Source organism: Carcharodon carcharias, chromosome 9, assembly GCF_017639515.1.
Source record: "Carcharodon carcharias isolate sCarCar2 chromosome 9, sCarCar2.pri, whole genome shotgun sequence".
NCBI classification, from domain to species: domain Eukaryota; kingdom Metazoa; phylum Chordata; class Chondrichthyes; order Lamniformes; family Lamnidae; genus Carcharodon; species Carcharodon carcharias.
Window position 1 is genome coordinate 106,730,867 of NC_054475.1, and position 20,411 is coordinate 106,751,277.

Sequence of the window (20,411 nt, forward strand, 5' to 3'; positions counted from 1 at the left end):
CTTGAGTGGACAAAACAGCGAGAATGCCAAAAATCGGTTTCACGCTGTCATGAAATCAATATGCGATCATCCACTCCACCCATCAATGGCGGCCACGTTACCCACCAATGCACGTTGCAAACCTAATTTCAATACTTTCACATCTAATTATAAGCTCTGTTCGCTGGAATCATCCCCCGAGGTCAAATTTACCATCTACGTCGGGGTCACTTCAGAACAGTGTACTTCACGACAGCCCTTAAAAGGTGTGCACCTGTCAAGCTGAACTTTGACAGGAACTCAGAGGTAAGCGCACACAACCTTGCACAGCACTTGTGAGCATCGCCCATAGGACATCAAGGAAGAGGTGCTGTACATTCAGTGGGGGGCACAGGCAAGCTACTTTTTCCTGGCTAGTTTTTAGTATGGTGCTGGGGCAAGAGTTCCTTTGCAGGTGGGACAGAGGTGAGGTGAGGGCAAGGCAGCCCAGACTGAAGGAAGCACACAAGCACATGCCGGTGAGGGGAGGGGGTGGAGGTGGGGCGGTGGGTGGGGGGTGGTGAGGGAAGTGGCCACACACTTAGAAAAGCTCATCAGAAGTCATCATTCTTCCGCAGCTGAAACTGTTCAGCTGCAGCTCCAGTGACATTCTTGGAATTAGGCCCCTGAAGCTTTTCTGTCCATTCAAGCGACAAAAAAGCATGAAAGTGCCACCAAATGCTTCAGAAATTTTCACCTCTCAATCGCAGACTGCAACTTAAAGTGCGTTTTAGGGGGCAGCAGAGCAATTGGCTGACTGGGCAAGTTGTAGAATCCCCTTGTGAAACGTGGCCATGGCTCAGTCACTGGTGGAGTTGCTCACAGCCCCTTTCAGTGTCTTTATTAACGTTTGGACCAGCATCCCCCATGATTCAAGCTAACAGCGCAGCCTTGCAGTGCAGGTTAGGAGAATGCCTGCACTTACGCTGCAAGCACAGCATACAGTTTAATGGCTGAAGCTGCTACCAATTGGTCAAGTGGAGTGGGGCGGAGGTGGGTGGGGTTTCAGACAGTCATGAAGTGCATTACACACTGCCCATCCCAAGTGGTGGCCAGCACTCTCCTGCATGCATGAAGGGGCATTCAGAGTTAACCAAGAGAGGTTCTTAAGACACATATGCTAACGCACATGTCTCTCTCTTTGATCCTACCTACAGGAGGTGAACATCTGGATCATGGAGCTTGGTGATTTAGCGGAATGCTTCATGGCTTACAGAGACCAGGGAAGAAGAAGAAGAAGAAGAAGAGAGCAGTGGAGGTGCTTGAATCAGCACAGGGAGGAGCACCTCCCTCTAGATGAAGGGGCAGCAGAGCCAGCTGTGCACACAGCTGAAAATCCATAGAGAGCCCTCGCTTGTCAATGCTTTGCTAGACCCAGGGTTTATAGACGACGCTTGGCTTGTCATTCCTGCAGATGACTGAGAATCAGTGCTGCCAAAGACTGCGCATGCCTAGGGACCTGGTCAGTGATATATGCCACCTGCTGCAGGATTTAGCACCATAGGGATATGGAGGGCATCCACTGCCAGTGGCTGTGAAAGTGACTGTGGCATTCAATTTTTATGCCAGTGGCTCCTTCCAGGGCTCCACAGGTGACCTGTGTGGGATCTCGCAAGCCTCCATGTACAAATGTATCCAGAAGGTCACGGAAATCATCTTCGTGAAGGCACAGAACTTTGTGCATTTTGACCAGGACCAAGAAAGCCAGGAAACAAGAGCACTGGGATTTTCACAGAGCTCAGGTTTCCCACTGGTGCAGGGTGCCATCGACTGCACTCATGTGGAGCTTAGATCACCATGGCAGCAGGGAGTCAACTACATCAACCGCTGAATTTTCAGCTGGTGTGCAATCACAACAGAACATCCTACAGCTCTGTGCACAGTTCCCAGGGAGCACCCACGACTCCTTCATCCTCAACAGGTCTCAGATCCCTGATATCTTCCAGGGTCCTGAGAGGCTGCTGGGTTGGATCCTTGGGAACAAGGGCTACCCACAGAGTACATGGCTGATGATACCTGTGCGGCGGCCTCAGACTGCAGCAGAGTGACAGCATAACAAGGCTCATGCCAAACAATCGGCATTTTGAAAATGTGGCTCTGGTGCCTCGACAGGTCCAGTGGAGTACTGCAATGCATCCACGAAGGGTGTTGCGCATCATCATAGCTTGCTGCGCCCTCCACAACTTGGCACTACAACGGGGTGAGGACCTGGCAGAGGAGGAGATGGAGGAGCTGAATGTCTCCTCCGGTGAGGAGGACAGTGATGAGGTCCTTGAAGGCAAGAATGTTGGTGATGAGGTCATCGCCTTGGCCAGATGAGGCTTTCATGCTCGCAAACTCCTCATAGCCGCAAGACTCATGGAGGTGGAGGATGATGACATGATGCAGTGAGGACAGTCCTGACATCCTCACCTTGCATCTGTGAATGTTTGACTCCTATGTGGCTGATGGCAGCACCCATACCCTCAGTGCTCAGGCTCATGTCATGGAGACACATGAGGCTCTAATAGTCACTCGAATGCAGGAGGATGATGATGACATGCAGTGAGGACACTCCATAAATCATCACATTGCCGTTGTGAATGTCTGGCTGAGGGCAGCTCGCTTGTGCTCTGTGATCAGGGTCATATCATTGAGGCACAGCCGTGAAACTTTCAATGCACCTAATCCTTTGTCAGCCTTCAGCAACTGACCCCTTCAGGAGCACAGCATCACCAGTCACAGATGCTGACTAGATGGAGGCCAGCCCCATCTCAAAGGTGCTGAGAGCACACAGAGAGAATGACAGAACTCTGTGACACTTGCTCACGACATACTGGCAGCAATGACAAGCACCATTAAGATGCAGGCATCACTAATGTGCCCGATGAGTGTGAAGCCAGACCATCACTTTGGTCTGAAGGTTACACACTGCGCAGGAAGAGGACCTGGACTGAGACACCTGCCTTTATCTTCTGCAGAGACCAATGCTTCATATTTGCGTGACACAAACACTGCTCATGAGAACAAAGAGCCAAAGGCAGGGAAGCATTAATGGGAGTTTATTTATAACAGTGATCATTATTTACACATGATTAAACGCATGCTCAGGCTGTGCAAATACATATTCTTAACCTCCCTAATCCTGCTGCTATGTCTTGGTCCTCCCCCAACATTCACAGCAGAGGTGGAGCAGCCTGCTGACTGTGATGCCCTGTCTGTGATGACCTTGGTGGGCGTCCTCTGGAGGGCAAGATCTGGAGAACCCCGGCCTACTTCGGGTGTCCTGCTGTAGGCCAGTTGCACCTTCCTTGGCCTGTGGAACTGGAGACAATGGGGTCACAGGAAGAGGGGATTTGGATCAGCCAGACATTCCCGGAGTCACCTGGGTGGATGGCCCCAGGGTGTCGAGCTGCTGGTCCTTCTCCCTATGACTGCCCAAAGGTCCCCGGCTGAATCCTTGAGAAGAAGGGGAAGTTTGAGCGAGATCAAGAGCCCCGCATCGCTCTTGCATTGACACTGTTGGAGGCCAACTGTGCCATCAGCAATGGAGTTCAGTGTGCGCAGCAATGTAGGACTGATGTCCATGGCTGCGGACATTCTGCCAGTGTTGACCTTGATATGCTGGCATGTGCTATCACCTCAGACTGATGGCAGACAGACTCCTCTACTGTCTCTTGCAATCTGAGGCATGAATCCCTTCCTGATATTCCCATGATTGTCTTTGCAGCTCCACCAACTGATTGAGGACTGAGTCCAGAGGCTAATCTCAGCAGATTCCTTGCCTGCAGTCCTCCGAGTGCCTACAACCAAGGATGTTCCATCCTCCGCCTGCTGTGGAATAGATTGTATGGTGTGCTCACCAGGTTATGATCCTGCAGTGTGTGTCACTGCGCTGGTAGAGGGTGTGGGTGAGTGCTATAACGAGTCTTCAAAGAGTTCTGTCATTCTGTCTGTGTGCTCTCAGCACCTTTGAGATGGGGCTGGCCTCCATCTCGTCAGCATCTGTGACCGGTGATGGCCTGAGATGCTCTTGGCCCTGAAGTCAGGGTCAGATTTGCCTAGGAGTGTAAGTGGAGATTATTATTGCTTGGCAGCCAAGTTAAACACAGAACAGTGGACTCAGAGTAGTGTTGAGAGAGGGTTCATGTGGTGCAGGATCCTCACATGGGTGTTCGCTGCTGATCTCACAGTCAAAATAGCAAGGTCAACGTCCTCTCTGGCCAGCTCCAACATTCAACTCTCGAACGGAGTGAGGACCTTAATGTCCGGCATTCCATCCCCGGTTTGGGACCTCACCCGATAATTATGTGCGAGCTTGTCATGCATAAAGACAGATGGAGAGAGTGTAAGCAAGGTGCATGCCAGGCCAAATAAGAAGGATGCCAGACATGTACGTGTGCTGAGTGGAGCCATGGACGGGATAAGGAGGCAGTCTTCAATTGTGTGTGAGAGAGAGTGAGTGGTAATGTCCCTTGAGCTGGCAGTGAATGAGATGCCAGTGAATGTGTGATGAGCTTGTGAGTGGGTGAGTTGAGACTGATGAGGTGGTTGACTTACCCTGGTGGTATGGATGAGGTCATTCATCCATTTTCTGCACTGGATGGTCTACCTCTTGTGCGCAACATTGGCACTGACCACCTCTGCCACCCTCTCCCAAGCCGGAGTGGTGAGACTAATGGGCCTCCTGCGGCCTGAGCTGAGGTAGAGGACATCGCGGCAGGCCTCCAAAGTGTCCAGGAGGTATCCCAGGGATGCATCACTGAATCGAGGAGCTGCAGTTTTCCTGACCTTGGGGCCATGTCTTCACTGGAGCAGTCCTGGGCTGCAAGCATTGGGAAGTGTGCGCACGGCTGCACTTTAAGTAAGCTCCTGGCGTGATGATGTGGCGAGGTAATGGCATGGCGGGCCAATTGGGGGCCTGCTGCCAGCAATCCGACTTGTTTCCTGTGACTGCATAACTTATGAGGCAGGAAGGGGACGAGACGCGCGAAAACCAGCTGGCCGGTCTTTTTTCCATGCCCACTACCGCACTTAGTGCAAACCTGGGACGACTCCGCCCAATGATTTTTAAAAAATCAGGCTGATAAATAAGCCTTGAAGGAATTATTGGAACCATGTTATATTAAAATAATTGTTGAATTAAAAAGGTCTATCAAACACATGTTTGAACAAAGCACATAGAAAATTTGTATTTAAATTGACGACGACTCTTACCAAGTGCCCAGTTTTATAGAACAACTGTTGCAAAAACAGGAACAAAATAAGTTTGAACGTTCTTCATTGATTACCAAGCCAAATCTTCGACAGTGATGCTTCTTTGGTGTTACATTGGACAACTGTTAATTGCACAAGTGACTTATTTTTAACAATATTACAACACAAATTGGAGAGAATTGATACTTCTGTTCTCTCTTATAAGAGTGCTATGGGCTTTGAAATATAGAAACAGGAATAGCTCTTTCAGTCCCTTTACTCTGTCCATTCAATTTGATTATACATAACCTGTACCTCAATTTCATTTAATCAGCTTTTCTCAAATTCCCTCAATAATCTTATCTAACAAAAAAACATCAATCTCAGTTTTGAAAATATCAATTAACTCAACATTCACAGCTTCTTTGGAGCAGCAAGTTCAGATATCCATTACTCTTTATGTAAAAAATGCTTCCTGATTTGGCATAGCTCTAAATTTAAGATCATGCCCCTTTATTTCTGGATTTCCCCACAAAAGAAAAGACTTTCTCTGTATCTACCCTATCAAGTGTCTTGATCATTTTAAACACTTCAATTTAGATAACTCCTCAATCTCCTAAACTCATGGAAATGCAAGCTATGTTTACGCAACCTGTGGTCATAAATTACCCGGTAACCCTTTAAGTCCAGGAGGTTAGCAACTTGCCACATGTTCCCTCATTGATCTTGTGCGATCAATGGAATTCAGTTCTCGATAATATTTAAGCTTAATGCTGGTTAGGTTTTTTAATTGTATATATTTAAAACTATTCATTCCAGTTCAGCTGCAGAAACTATTTGCAAAATAGGTATAATCTACAGAGGTAGAGAATCTAGTATGCTACCTAGATAAGCTAATTTCAAGTGAAGGATGGGCTCTTGTTGTTTTATTAATGTTATAACTAATGAAGTATCCAGAGTCCAATAGTGATTTGCTTTTCTCATGCAAAATAGCATAACTTTTCTCATGATGATTTTATTTTATTTAAAGAAATAACTTTTGTATACGAGTAAAAATGTGAAGCTGCTAATGGTAAATGGTAATGGTAAAAAGACAGTAAATCCTAGTCTTCATAATTTTTGCATAAAAACTGATTAACTTGCTAACCAACTTTCTATTATTCAACCCAAGAGAGATCCAAAATGCTATAGTATTTTGTTAGTTTGTTTTATATTAAAAGAGACTGACTAAGCATTGATTTTTACAGCAGCTTTCTGCAGCAAACTTTAAGTGAAAAACATATTTATGATTATAAGTTTGGCTTCCAACGCTCACTAACAAATCTGCTTTCCTTTCCTTTGTTCACAGGTTGCCATTGAACAGCTGTTCTTCGAATAGAATGAGTTCCGGTAGTTCAGATGAGTTCTTCCAGTCAATGAATCATGCAGAGCAAACATTTCGGAAAATGGAGAACTACCTCCAGCACAAACAACTGTGTGATGTTCTTCTAATTGCTGGAGATCACAAGATCCCTGCTCATCGGTATAGTTCACAGTATATTTCATAGGATTTGCACAGTCAGCGTTAGTGAAATATATTGCAGTTAGAGTTATATGGAATCAACAGTGCTATTCAGCTGATAAAAGCCAAAATGGTTCACTTTGAGTTATTTTACCAAACTACTTACTGATAACATATTGGGTTAAAGACCGGTCTATCAACATATTAGAAGTTTTACCACACTATCATATCAACACAAAAGTCTTGCGAAGTTATGTGTATTAAAGCCCTAATAAAATGTCAGTGAGGAATAAGAAGGGTAATCTAGACTGATTGGCAAGTTACTATTCAATTTGCGGCACTGCAAACAAAATATTGGAATTCAAATATTCATCTGGTGGCATATATTTACATGTCTTGCTCTTTAAAGAAAATATATTTTCATGGTACGTGAGTGTCTCTGGCGTGGCCTGAATTTATTGTTCATCTCTAATGGCCCTTGCATAAGATGTTAAAAGAAGATGGCAAATTAGCCTTTTGACATCAAGAATTTCTAACAGCATTAGTGATGTCGTAAAACAAAGAGGAAAGTAAGAGGCATAATGTTGTGGAAAGAAAGCATCCAGATTGTGAGATTTAGTTATTCAACATGCACCACCAATCTGTGTGTCAAGCTGTTGAATAAAATATCAACATATCTTCTTGCCACTAAGAATGACTTTTAATAAAGAAAGTATTGCTAAGGGCAATGACAATATTGTGTCTGCATTTTTAGAACTACCCTAGAGAAAAAAGGAAATTAATGTGACTTTATTTTTGTAATTTTTAATAAATCAACAATGAAGTCCACTAAAATTGTAACTTCACACAAACATGGGCCACAGCTCTTAACAACAGGAATTAAACATTAAATCACTGTCCTCATTTCTCCTGAGTCTGTGTCTTGAACTTTTGGAAGTGCCAGATGGTGGTGAATAAAGGCGTTTGGCTTAATACTCGAGACGCCAGTGCTTAACAAAGCCTAATCAATGCTTGAATCCTATTTTCGTTGAACAAAATTGATCTCATTAAAAACTTAAAACAATGTAAAATTTCTTAATGTTTATATTATTAGTATTTCCTCTGGGACCACGAGTTACTAGACACAATTTTAATTTGTGTGTTTGTGGTTTCCTTTAATGATTTAGTGGCAATTAGAAATCTAAATTTCAGTATTTTATATGTTGCTGCATAAATAATGAATTGTGTCTTGACCAGTAATCAACATGAGATAGCAGGATTTTGCTTTGGCGACGGTGCTTGGTGTTAATATGGCAATCATCTTGTTAAAACCAATTAGTAGTTAAACAGCTGATGGGCATTAATTATTCCAACCGAATAGAATAAAAAGATACAGCTGGATTTCTTTGGGGGGAAGCTACTAGGAAGTTAGTGGCACTGAGGAATTGTCTTGGAAATAAACCAGCTTTAACCAAGAGATCTGCCTGGATTAATTATTCCACTACAACCTCTTATTGTGAGTAACACTTGGTGAGGACGGTCGGGAAGCTGACCACTGCCTGTGCTCGGCTCCACAACATGATTTCATGCTGGTGGGCTAATTAAGGTCCGCCCAGCATGGAATGCAAGTGGCAATGCTCAGCGCTGCCTGTGAGGGCTGGGGGAGGAGGGTGAGCAGGCCTAGCACGATCTTCGCGCATGCGTGCGAAGGAATGCTTCAATCTCCTTAAGGCACAGAGCTGCATCTGGGAGATGAAGAGCTGTTTACAGACAATAATAAAGGAAATAAAATTGTCATAAAACATGTCTCCTCATGTGACTCTGTCACATGAGCTTGGACATGTTTTTAATTAAAAATTAAATTTTTATCTGATGTTTATTTGCTTTAGGAAACCTCATCCCACCCGTGGATGAGGTTTCCTAAAAATTGTAAAGGTTGGACGGGCAGTGTAAATTTGAATTTAGTTAGCTTCTTAATGGCCTTATAAGCCTTTTAATTGTTGGAGGGTGCGCATCCGACTCCAGCGCATGCCTGCCAAATGAAATATCGTGAGATTGCATGATGAAGTCGGGATGCTTGCCTGACGCGTCACACATCATTTTATGCTCGAGTGTGTTGGGTGTGCACCTGCATGCCAAGGGTAATATTCTGCCCCAAGTCTATTAAACATAACTATATAGACTTAACTAATTTCCAGGCATGAAGATTTGATAGCTGAAGAAAAGCAATAAATGGGCAGATAAAATTATATTTGACCTAAGTTTCTTTCACAAAAAGTGTAGCTGTCAGGCTAATGAAGTTGACAAAAGCATTAGTTCTGTGTATTTATTTAGAAGCTTTCTGCTTATCGCTTATGTTATCTCCATTGCTTTCAGGCTAGTCCTCAGTGCTGTTTCTGACTACTTTGCTGCCATGTTTACAAATGATGTACGTGAGGCCAAGCAAGAAGAAATTAAAATGGAGGGTGTCGACCCAGATGCACTTAAAGCACTCGTTCATTATGCTTACACAGGTGACCTGTAATGTAATACTTATAGAGGACTATTTTGTGTGTTCAGTAGCAAATGTCTGCTTTGGAGGTCAAACTCTATTTTAGATTTCCAATAAAGGAAACAACAGTTACTTTTCACAATACATCTGAGTCAACGGTCTTGGCTCTGAACATGTTTCAAGGTACAGGATGTGTGCATTAAATTTTTTTTAAATACTCTGCTTATGCGAAATAATTAAAACTGGGTAATGCTTCCTGTCTTGGAAAACTGTTAAATGCTCAAGTGCTGTTTCTGTGCTCAAGCACAAATCAAGAGTGTGATTTATATTTAGTTCATTCGTATTTTTAAGGTTTTAGCAATCCTACATACATCATGTGTTCGAAGATTTCAATTGTTAAACTAAAATTACTGTATTTTTGAATTTAAGTAAATCAATGCAGGTAATTTGTAAAAATATTGGATTTAAATAATAAATAATTATATTTACTCATAGATTACCCACAACATTGTTCAGATGTAACTTTGGCCTTAATTTTTATTCTCAGGTCAGGAGTACAGAGTCAGGACAACTCCTGGCTCAGCAAACCTGATCTGGGAGAAAGATCCCTGCAAGGTTGGATGTTTATTCTGTGGGGGATTGGGGGTGAAAATGGGAATCATGGAAAGAGTGCAGTGGTTGCCAGGTGCAGAGGCGGCTAGGTGGTAGGTTGCTTCTGTGCACCAGCATTGTGTGGAAGTTTTTAAAAAAATAAATAAAGCATAAAACAACCCTCTAGCCCTCACTGCTCACACCCCCTCAGCCCCCTATAAACTCACCATGCCCCATCCATGCCAACCCATACCAACTCATGCCCTCATCCCCAAGGCCCATCATAATCTCTATGTGATCCTATGGCCCTCTATCCATCCCCACACCCTTTATAGGCCCAAAGCCAACCCATGCCCTGCAGCCACCACACCTTGCACTTAAACCTACCATGCCAGCTCACCAAGTATTCAGTATGAGCAGGCCTCAGGACCCATGCTGAGATTAAATTAAATAAAGTTGTAAGAGTCCATTGCAGGCTTTAATTTAAAAAATACTCATTCATAAAGCCTATTCATTACATTTACACTCCTTCAACTACATAATCCCTTATAAAAACAAACATTGGAATTCATGGTACAACTTCAAAGAGTCTATAACCACTTGTAGCTGTCAATCAAACTGTGAAATGTCAGGCACCTCACTGTCATAATGGGAGGTTGTGCAAATACAGCACTAATTCAGTAATGATATCCCTCAGACTTATGTCAACTGACAGAGTAAAATAGCAAGCTATGACTTAACACTCCATACAGTTTTTTTTTGAATATTTAAAGGGAAGGAGCTTTAAATGCTGTGAAAGCTTGACAGTTGCTTTTGACAGTTCTCTTGACGGTTTAAGTGAGTTTATGTGGATATTACGCACAATGGTGTCCATTTTTTAACAATCCCAAAGGGCACCTTACCTGTCCAGAAGGGCACCTGGCTTCCTCCAAAGGTGTCATGGGACTATATCCAAAGGGGTACCTTACCTTACTAAAAGGGTACCCCCACCTCTCCAACGCTCTCCACAACCTTTAGACCTGTTCCTCCCAGGTCTAACCTACTCCAGAATCAGATATGACTTTTTTATATGGGCAGCTGCCTCTGCAAAAGGTGCTTGTACAAATTCCGACCTGCCCCATGAAAACGGTAGGTGCCGTGTTCGGGGACAGGACTTCCAGATTTCGATCTCCACCACCATTTTCGCAATGTTGGAGAGGCTCTCCATCATTGCAAAAATCGAAGCCTTTGTGTTCTGTATATGTGACTTGAATTGAACTGAAGTTGTGACTTTGTTTCTTACCTAGCATTTGCTGTTGACTTTCAAGGACTTGATTTACCTATCAGAAGGGTATGGGGAGTTGGATTCTCTTTTAAACTCGCAAGGCTGAGGTCAAATTCATTGTATTGCTGCTGCTTGTGGAACATTCTATTCTTTGAATGGTTTATCTCTATTACTCCTAGCTTTTCATATTTCTTCTTCTATTATTTTTACACTGATCCTGTTACTGTCCCCTGTTCTCTTTATCCTTACCTTTTTCCAATCCTCTCACTTAGCATAGTGCTTCTTCTGTTACTCCTGCAATCCCTGCCAATTGCATGCTTTTTCATTAACACTGCTTTTTTCATCATCAATTTCTCACATTGGGGCTGAGGTGAGAAAAACAGTAGATGCACAGCCAGCAGCATCTAGTGAAGAATCACAGGAGGGAGCAAGTAAGAGAGCTCGAAGCAGCCAGGGTCAGCAATGGAGGAAAGGCTGGGATATGCATGTCTTTCATCTGTTGTGTATTCCTATGTATTCTTCACAGTGAGTCTGAAATGGAGTACATGGGTATTCTGTGCTACAGAGGTGTTGTCTGCTTGCTTGCAACTTGGGAAATTTGAGAGGAATTGGGGCCAAAACTGTTGTGGTGTGTTGAGAAAATGCTGAAGCAGTTGGAAGGGGGAAGTGGAATCTTGTAATTTCTTAAAAACAATTGTTTTTGTCTTTGTTATGTGTTAATTATGTAATCGAGTTTATCTTTAGAAGATATAAATTATTGGGTGTGAAAAGTTTTTTAAAAATTACTAAAATGTGACTGGCAGATTTCTTGCTGCTACATCATTTATTAGATTGCTTGTTGCAATCTGATGAATGACAAAAGCATAAACTAACCAATTAGAAGGCAAAATATTTTTAAAGTGTTCTGCCTAATCAGATGGTAATAAAGAAATTTATTTAATCACTTCAAGACATTTTTCAAATTTGTCACTTCTGCACTAATTGTACTGAGTCAAAACCAACACTGGATAGAGAGTTGAGACTCAATCACATATGAACATACGAATTAGGAGCAGGAATAGGCCACTCGGCCCCTCGAGCCTGTTCTGCTATTCAATAAGATCATGGCTGATCTCACTGAAACCTCCCTCCTACCCCCGATAACCTTTCACACCCTTGCTTATCAAGAATATATCTATCCCTGCCTTAAAAATACTCAAAGATTCTGCTCCCACTGTTTTTTGATGAAGAGAGGTCGAAAGACTCATTACCCTCAGAGAAAAAATTCTCATCTGTCTTAAATGAGCAACCCCTTATTTTTAAACAGTGACCTTTAGTTCTAAATTCTCCCACAATAGGTAACATCCTCTAAACATCCACCCTGTTAAAACCCCTCAGGATCTTAAAGCTTTCAATCAAGTCGCCTCTCACTCTTCTAAATCCCAGTGCATACAAGCCTAGCCTGTCAAACCTTTCCTTATAAGACAACCCACCCATTCCTGGCATTAGTCTAGTAAACCTCCTCTGAACTGCTTCTAATGCATTTACATCTTTCCTTAAATAAGGAGACCAATACTGTGCACAGCACTCCAGATGTGGTCTCATCAGTGCCCTGTACAACTGAAGCATGACCTCCCTACTTGTGCATTCAATTCCCCTCACAATAAACAATAACATTCTATTAGCTTTCCTAAACACTTGCTGTACCTGCATACTAACCTTTTGTGACTCAAGCACTAGGACACACAAGTCCCTCTGAATCTCAGAGCTCTGCAATCTCTCACTCTTTAGATAATATGCTTCTTCTTTATTCTTCCTGCCAAAATGGGTAATTTCACATTTGCCACATTATACTCCATTGGCCAGATCTTTGCCCACTCACTTAACCTATTTATGCCCCTTTGTAACCTCCTCATGTCCTCTTCACAACTTACTTTCCTACCTATCTTTGTTTCATCAGCAAATTTAGCAACCACATCTTCGGTCCCTTATTTCAAGTCATTTATATAAATTGCAAAAAGTTGAGGCCCCAATACTGATCCCTGTGGCATACCACTCATTACATCCTGCCAACCAGAAAAATACCTATTTTTCCTACTACTCCATTTCATGTTAGCTCACCACTCTTCTACCCATGCCAATATGTTACCCCTACACCATGAGCTTTTATTTTCCACAATAACCTTAGATGTGGCACCTTATTAAATGCCTTCTGGAAATCTAAGTATGGTGCATCTATTGGTTGCCCTTTTGTCCACGGCACATGTGACTCCTTCAAAGAGCTCCAATAAATTGCTTAAACATGATTTCCCTTTCACAAAACCATGTTGACTCTACCTGATTGCCTTGGATTTTTCTAAGTGCCCTGCCATAACATCTTTATAATAGCTTTTAACATTTTCCCTGTGACAGACATTAAGCTAACTAGCCTGTAGTTTCCTGCTTTATGTTTCACAGGTCTCTTGGAGCTGAAAGAGGAAACTATAGAGAGTTTATTAGCTGCAGCATGTCTTCTTCAGCTCTCTCAAGTGGTGGATGTATGCTGCAACTTCCTCATGAAACAGCTCCATCCATCAAATTGTTTGGGAATAAGATCCTTCGCTGATGCTCAAGGCTGCATGAATCTGCTGAAGGTGGCCCACAGCTATACCACGGTAAGGCCTTCAAAGGTTGAAACCAGTCTTTTTAGCTGTTTCTGAATGCAATTCCAGATAGAAATTTTCCAGGCAAGGAAAAAATCAAGGTCCTAAAATTTGAACCCAGGGTAGGAAACTATTGCAAATTATCACCTTGCCTGGTCATCAGATAACTATTTGGTATTTACCAAGTGAGACAGTCACCAGGTATTTGAATATAAAATCTCTATAGCATTTCATTCATTAAGCAACTCTTTAGAATTAATGGGCAGAATTTTGCCCTTGATGGGCGTGTGGGCCCCACCGGCTCGGTGACGAGCGGGCAGTCAATCGCCGCTGCCGAAGCGGGCCCCGCCGCCATTTTGAGTGAGTGGGCCAATTAAGGCCCACCCAGCAGGCTACCCGACGGGAAGCGCTATGCACTTCCTGTGCGGGGGGGGTAGGGATTCACCAACGGTCAAAGTGCGCTCTTTTGCACATGTGCATGAAAGAACGCACAGCTCCCTGAGGCTAAGTGCTGTCTCAGGGAGAGCGCTGAAAGCTTTATAAACTTAAAAAATAGAAAAATAAAAAAATTAACATGTGTCCCTCATGTGACAATGTCACAAGAGATGGGACTTGTTAATAAATGTCACATAAAGTTTATTAAAGTTTTTTAAAACAGACATGAAACCTCATCCCAGCAGTGGATGAGGTTTCATGTTTTTTCAGAAGCCCGCTGGGGCTCCTGACCTGCCCGCCAGCCTTAAGGTTGGACTGGCAGGTCCTAAAATTGGCTTAATTATCCTGTCAGTGGCCTCAATTGGCCATTGACAAGTCGGTGGGTGGACAGCTGATTTCACTGTCTGCCCTCCTTCCTGAATATTTAAATGGTGCGGGATGACATCAGGGGTTCCTTCTGATGTCATCCCGCGTCATTTTCCTGTCAGTGAGTGGGCTCCGTCCCCTGCTCGCCGACGGAAAAATTCTGGCCAATATATACAAACATTTTTGTACAGTAAATGTTATAGCTAATATTTTAGAAACTAATTTAAGACATTAGTTTTGCTTTGCTTTATTCTACATTTTCCACAGCACTGTTGGAGTGAGTATGAAATAATCAGCCGAATTCCAGCTCACCAGGCATTTTGCATTAAATATGCTTGAGTCTGTAAACTTCAGTCAGATAATTTTAACAGTACTTCTTGCAGGCAAGGGAATGTCACATGGTGTCTTTCAGAGTGACATTAAGGAACTTGCCAAAAGGAGTTTTAACTTGCATGGAAACCATATGCCACTCATCCATCATTTTTGTGCTTGTGACCTACACTGGTTCCCATTTAAACAATGCCTCAATTTTAAAACTCTCATTTTTGTTTTCAAATCCCTCCATGGCCAGGCTCCTCAATATCTCTGTCATCTCCTCCAGGCCCTCAACACTTTGAGGTATCTGTACTCCTCCTCTAATTCCGTCCTCCCTGATTTTGATTGCTCCATCATTGGCGGCTATGTCTTCAGTTACCTAAGCTCTAAGCTCTGAAACTCCTTCCCTAAACACAGTTGTTATTTAATAGGCGAGAGTAGTTTTTCTGCTCTTGCATTCATGCTGCCATTTTGGAAACATCTAATAATTGTTCAATTACTGCTCAACCATGGTATTCAAACCATATCTAGGTTAATTGTATTTCTGCAAATCAACTTATTAAGTGGATGTAGCGACGTCAGTAAATGAGTGATAAGGTATCAGTTCTGTAAGCCTATGTAGGCTTGATGGTTCCTTTATTCAAGAGCCCATTTCAGAGCTTTCAGCGGAAAATCTATGCTAACCCTGGCAGTACTCAGGGAGTTGCTGTCTTTCAGATGAGAGATCAAACCAAAGTCCCATCTGTCCTCGTAGGTGGACATTAAAAGTTTCCGTGTCACTGTTTTGAAGAAGAACGTTTAACCCCAGTGTCTTGGCCAATATTTACGGCTTATCCAACATCACTAAAACAGCTAATTTGGTTGTTATCATAATGATGTTTGTGGAATGTTGCTTTGTGCAAATTGGGGGTTGCCATGTTTCCTAGATTACAATAGTGACTACACTTCAAAGGTACTTCATTCATTGTAAAGCGCTTTGGGGCATCCTGAGGTTGTGAAAGGCACTATGTAAATACAAGCCTTTCCGTTTTTTATTATACTATTATTGAAATTGAACAAAATGCAAGGGGAGAAAGTAGACAAAATTGTTTAATTGAGTCATGTAAAGACATCAGAGATAAAAATAACAGAAAATAGGAATTGCAAAAGAAAAAATTAACACCTTGAAGGAATTCTTGTGCAACTGTAAATTAAGATGATAAGTCATAGAACATTTAAATGTTATGAATTGTTCAAAAATGAAAATTGGACCCTGAATACTGAAGTAAATAACGTTCCTGTGCAATATAATTTATGATGGTACAGGCTAAACTGAAAATTAGTTGGCTTGGCTTGAATTAGTGCAAGTGATTAAGTTAATTGAAAATATGAAAAGCAACATACTGAAGGCACATTATTTGGCTGTCACAAGGAAAGATGGGGTTGTTACTGTCTATAAAAGTTAATGAAAATAGACAAACTGGTAGAGAAACAAGAATAAGGTTATGGTAAATAATGTAATACAATGGATAGGTGCAACATCAAGGGTGATATGATGTACAGAAATCAAGGAGTGAACTTGTCAGTGAGCTCAAGCGTTGAAAAACATTAAGTTTATCTATATGAATGCACATCATCATATTAGTTCTCAAATTCACCTGTGATAACCATGTCACTGGCACCTTTAAAACATTTTCAGAGGAAGTTGAATTGCACAAAATTGAGTTGTCCATTTATATCAGAAACCTACAAGGAAATAAAGAAATGACCAACTCCAGATAATAAATATCTTGACTTATTGACAGGCAATAAGGACAATTTCATGACTTCATTCTAAGTTGCAAGTTTAGATGATGTTTACAAATCACTCTCATTTCATTTTTGTTGCATTAGATAACCTTTAAAATTGACATTTAGATCATCATCAAAGATATGAATAAACAATTAGACCCCAATTTTCTTCCTCCAAATATTCCTTTAAACAATACAATAAATTCAGGGACAAAGTGATTAAATTAACTTTCTACATTGGGATTGATATATTGAATAGTTTCCTATTATTGATTACAGTATTGCACCTCATCCATGTGAATATTTATGTGAACCAACACAATGGCTGGGATTTTCTGGCCCCGTCGTGGGTGGGACCCCACCGTAGGCGAGGCGGTGCCCCAGCCAGAAGTCCATTGACTTGCAGCAGGACCGGAAGATCCTGATGGCGGGCGGGTGCAGAAAATCCCACCCAATGAGTGACAGTGAGATGATTGAGCTTTTACTGCACAAAATATCCTTGCCTTGTGCAGCAACTGTTCTCCACTGCCCTCATCATTTCCTCCAGGAGGTTCACTTCAACAACCTCCCTTAACTCTCCTCATGCTACTGTTCAGTACCTGTGTTTGCTTATACGAAGCACCTCAGAGATTTTGGTAGCTTAAATGTGCTATATAATTTTAATATGCCATTGTTTTACGTTGTTTGAGATTAAATTACTTTAGTGTAGACTGGAGACTGAATTGGAACTTTCTGCTCTGTATTGCTAAGCTATTTACTGAATAAACTAATGAAATTATCAGGGCAATGCAAATAACAAACCAGACACACATCTCTGTGTTGTTTATTTTACTGTCCTACCCCAAATGTAAGTTTGGAGTCAGGCAATAATAAACTAGGATCAATGATTATAGTGCACAAAATTAATGATCAATGCCAATGTTGATTCTGCTTATTTATTTGAATTTATCTCAGAAACTCTGTAAATGAAGTTTTGACTACAGAGGTTTATATATGGTTCCCAGGTTCACTTAAAGTCATGATCTTGCTCCAAGTTTGTAGCAAGAGCCACTCTGACCACTTAAACAACCATTCATTTTAGGGTTAAATGTTCCATACTCCCTACTGACTCAATTTTATATATTAAAAAAGCAGCACTCGTTATAATTTTTTAACTAAACCTGCAACTGCACTGGACTTACTAGTACGTGTTTCTATATGCACTGAGTGGGAAGACTTGTGCTACGTTATGACTCAGTTCTATATTGCAATCTTTTTCAAGATAAGGAGGCTGTTTTTGGGCCAAAGCCACTTACAAGATGTCAGTGTAATGATGTGATCATTCATCTGCACATGCTCACATCATGTTGTTGGAAATCTGTTTAAATTTGGGAAGAAATAAAGCAAAGGATTCAAATTTTGAAGCAATGTCACTTGGGGGAGAAAAGCAAACTGTAAATTGGTTCTGGCACATTTTGATAACTTTGTCCTTTCTGGATACCAATTAACACCGCCACCTACACGCTGAAAACATGTGTAAATCCACAAGACAAAGGGAGGGGCTGGGGGAGGAGTTCACTCCTCTTGTTTTAATGCATCCTGATCATTGACTATTCTCTTTGGAGAGGAGAAGGCTAAGAGGAGATTTGTTATAGGTGCTCAAAATCATGAGGGGGGCTGGACAGAGTAGATAGGGAGGAACTGTTCCCACTCTTAAAAGGATCAAGAATGAGAGGGCACAGATTTAAAGTGATTTTCAAAAGAAGCAAATGGGATGTGAGAAAACTTTTTCACACAGCGAGTAGTTAGGGTTTGGAAGTGTGGTGAAGGCAGGTTTGATCGAAGCATTCAAGAGGGCGTTAGATGATTATTTAAATAGAAACAATGTGCAAGGATACGGGGAAAAGGCAGGAGAATGTCGCTGAGCCATAATGCTTATTCAGAGAGCCAGTGCAGACAGTGCCAAATGGCCTCCTTCTGCACTGTAACAATTCTGTGATTGATCTGACTCCTGTGTTATACCACCACTTTCATTTCATTGTTGAGTGGAAACAAATGGCTACAGAGAAAAATGACAGTAGAGCCATATTTTAAGATCATTTTAGGGTAACTAGCAATGTGTCTGTCTGCATTTTACGTCAGTGGTAAGTATTTGCTGTCTTGAGAACAGAACAACACCAAGTAATACAAACCAGAGAGGCAAACAGAGTTTAAAAGCGTAAATTAAGGGTTCAGTATAATTCCGTCAAAAAACAAAAATTTCTGTTCAAAAAAGCAGAGACAGAATTATTTTTTGAGCTGCAGAAAATAAATAGAGCATTTTGAGTCTAAAAATTCTCAACTTGGAGCAATTTTCTATTTTGTTATCTGTAGCTTTAAACTGTGACCATAGAATCATAGAATGATACCAGCACAGAGTGAGGCCATTTAACCTGTTATGTCCATGTCAATTCTGTGCAAGAGCAATTTAGCTAGTGCCACTCTCTTGCCCTTTCCCTGTAGCCCTGCAAATCCATTTTCTCTAGGAGCTTATCCAACTCCCTTTTGAAAGCCATGATTGAATCTACTTCCATCCCACTCTCAGACAGTGTGTTCCAGATCCTAACTACTCGCTGCATAAAGTAGTTTTTTTCTTATCTCACTTTTTTGGTTCTTTTGCTAAACACCTTAAATCTATGTTCTCTGGTTCTCAATCCTTCTGCCAATGGATTCTCCCAATCTACTCTGTCTAGACCCCTCATGATTTTGAACATTTCTAGCAAATCGCCTGTCAACCTTCTCTTCTCGAAGAACAGTCTCAGTTTCTCCAATCTATCCATATAACTGAAGTCCCACAACTCTGGAACCATTCTCATAAATCTTTTCTGCACCCTCTCTAAAGCCTTCACAACCTTCCTAAAGTGTGGTACCTAGAATAAGCTGAACCATTGTTCTATATATGTTCACCATAACTTCCTTGCTTTTGTACCCTGTGTTTCTCTTTATGAAGCCTAGGATACCATTTTCTTAACCTCTCCTGCCACTTTTAACAATTTGTGTACATTTTCTTGGCTAGAATTTAATGCCCTCCCTGTAGCAAGTTTGGTGGTGGGAAGTCATTTAATCAGGCAGGAAGATGGTGGGAGGGGACCCTGTTGCTTTCCCACCTCCACCCCAGTTAAGTCCCAGTCAATACCCATTTAAGGGCCTTATCCTGCCACCAATTCAGGGACCATGAAAAGCAAACCAGCACAGGGTTATTTGCAGGCTTTCAGGGAATCCTCCTTCAAAGGCATGCAGCACCTGATCGAGGGACCCAACATTGGACAGGTGGGGGCCTGCCCTTGCTGCCGAACCCCCTTTCCTTTTGAACCCTGTCCTGCAACTACTCACTTGTGTCATGGGATCCAGCAACAATCCTAGAACTCAGGTGGATGTCGAATTGGCAGCAGCCACTGCCTTGCCAGTGGTGTTGCTGTTCAATAGAGCTGCCAATCTTGGATTGTCCAGCAGCTCTTTGCAAGAGGACCTTCTGCCCCCAGGGTCCTTGATCCGAGGGAAGGCCCACTGCTGTCCAGTTAAGTGCCTAAGTGACACTTAATATGGCGGTCCTTTCCTAAAAGAGGTAATGTAGGGTTCTCTCTGGCTCTCCATTAAATACCATTGCTGTTCCCGTACCCCCTTTAGAACTGTACCCATAAACTTATATTCCCTCTCCTTATTCCTTCTATCAAAATTTATCACTTCACACTTCCCTGCATTAAATTTAATCTGCCATTCTACCAGCCTGACTGTATCCTCTAGAAGTCTACCACTATCCCCAGGTGGTATTAAGTTGCATGAACTTATTTGTTCCACTAAAGCACTGACCTTGAATTTATCATTTATAAGTGAAAGACTGCTTATCACATACATAACACTGGTAGT

The 20,411-nt window shown here is 42.1% G+C and overlaps 1 protein-coding gene across 3 annotated transcripts in view; it reads left to right on the plus strand.

The window, feature by feature from the left end:
• Nucleotides 1–20,411, plus strand: part of LOC121282627 (kelch-like protein 4) — a 414,008-nt gene that overhangs the window by 343,375 nt on the left and 50,222 nt on the right. For all 3 annotated transcript variants that reach the window (XM_041196421.1, XM_041196420.1, XM_041196422.1), the window contains 3 exons: nucleotides 6,542–6,715; nucleotides 9,050–9,186; nucleotides 13,456–13,652. In XM_041196421.1, coding sequence (XP_041052355.1) covers nucleotides 6,573–6,715; nucleotides 9,050–9,186; nucleotides 13,456–13,652 — 477 coding nt within the window. In that variant the 5' untranslated portion in view covers nucleotides 6,542–6,572. The remainder of the gene's footprint in view (nucleotides 1–6,541; nucleotides 6,716–9,049; nucleotides 9,187–13,455; nucleotides 13,653–20,411) is intronic.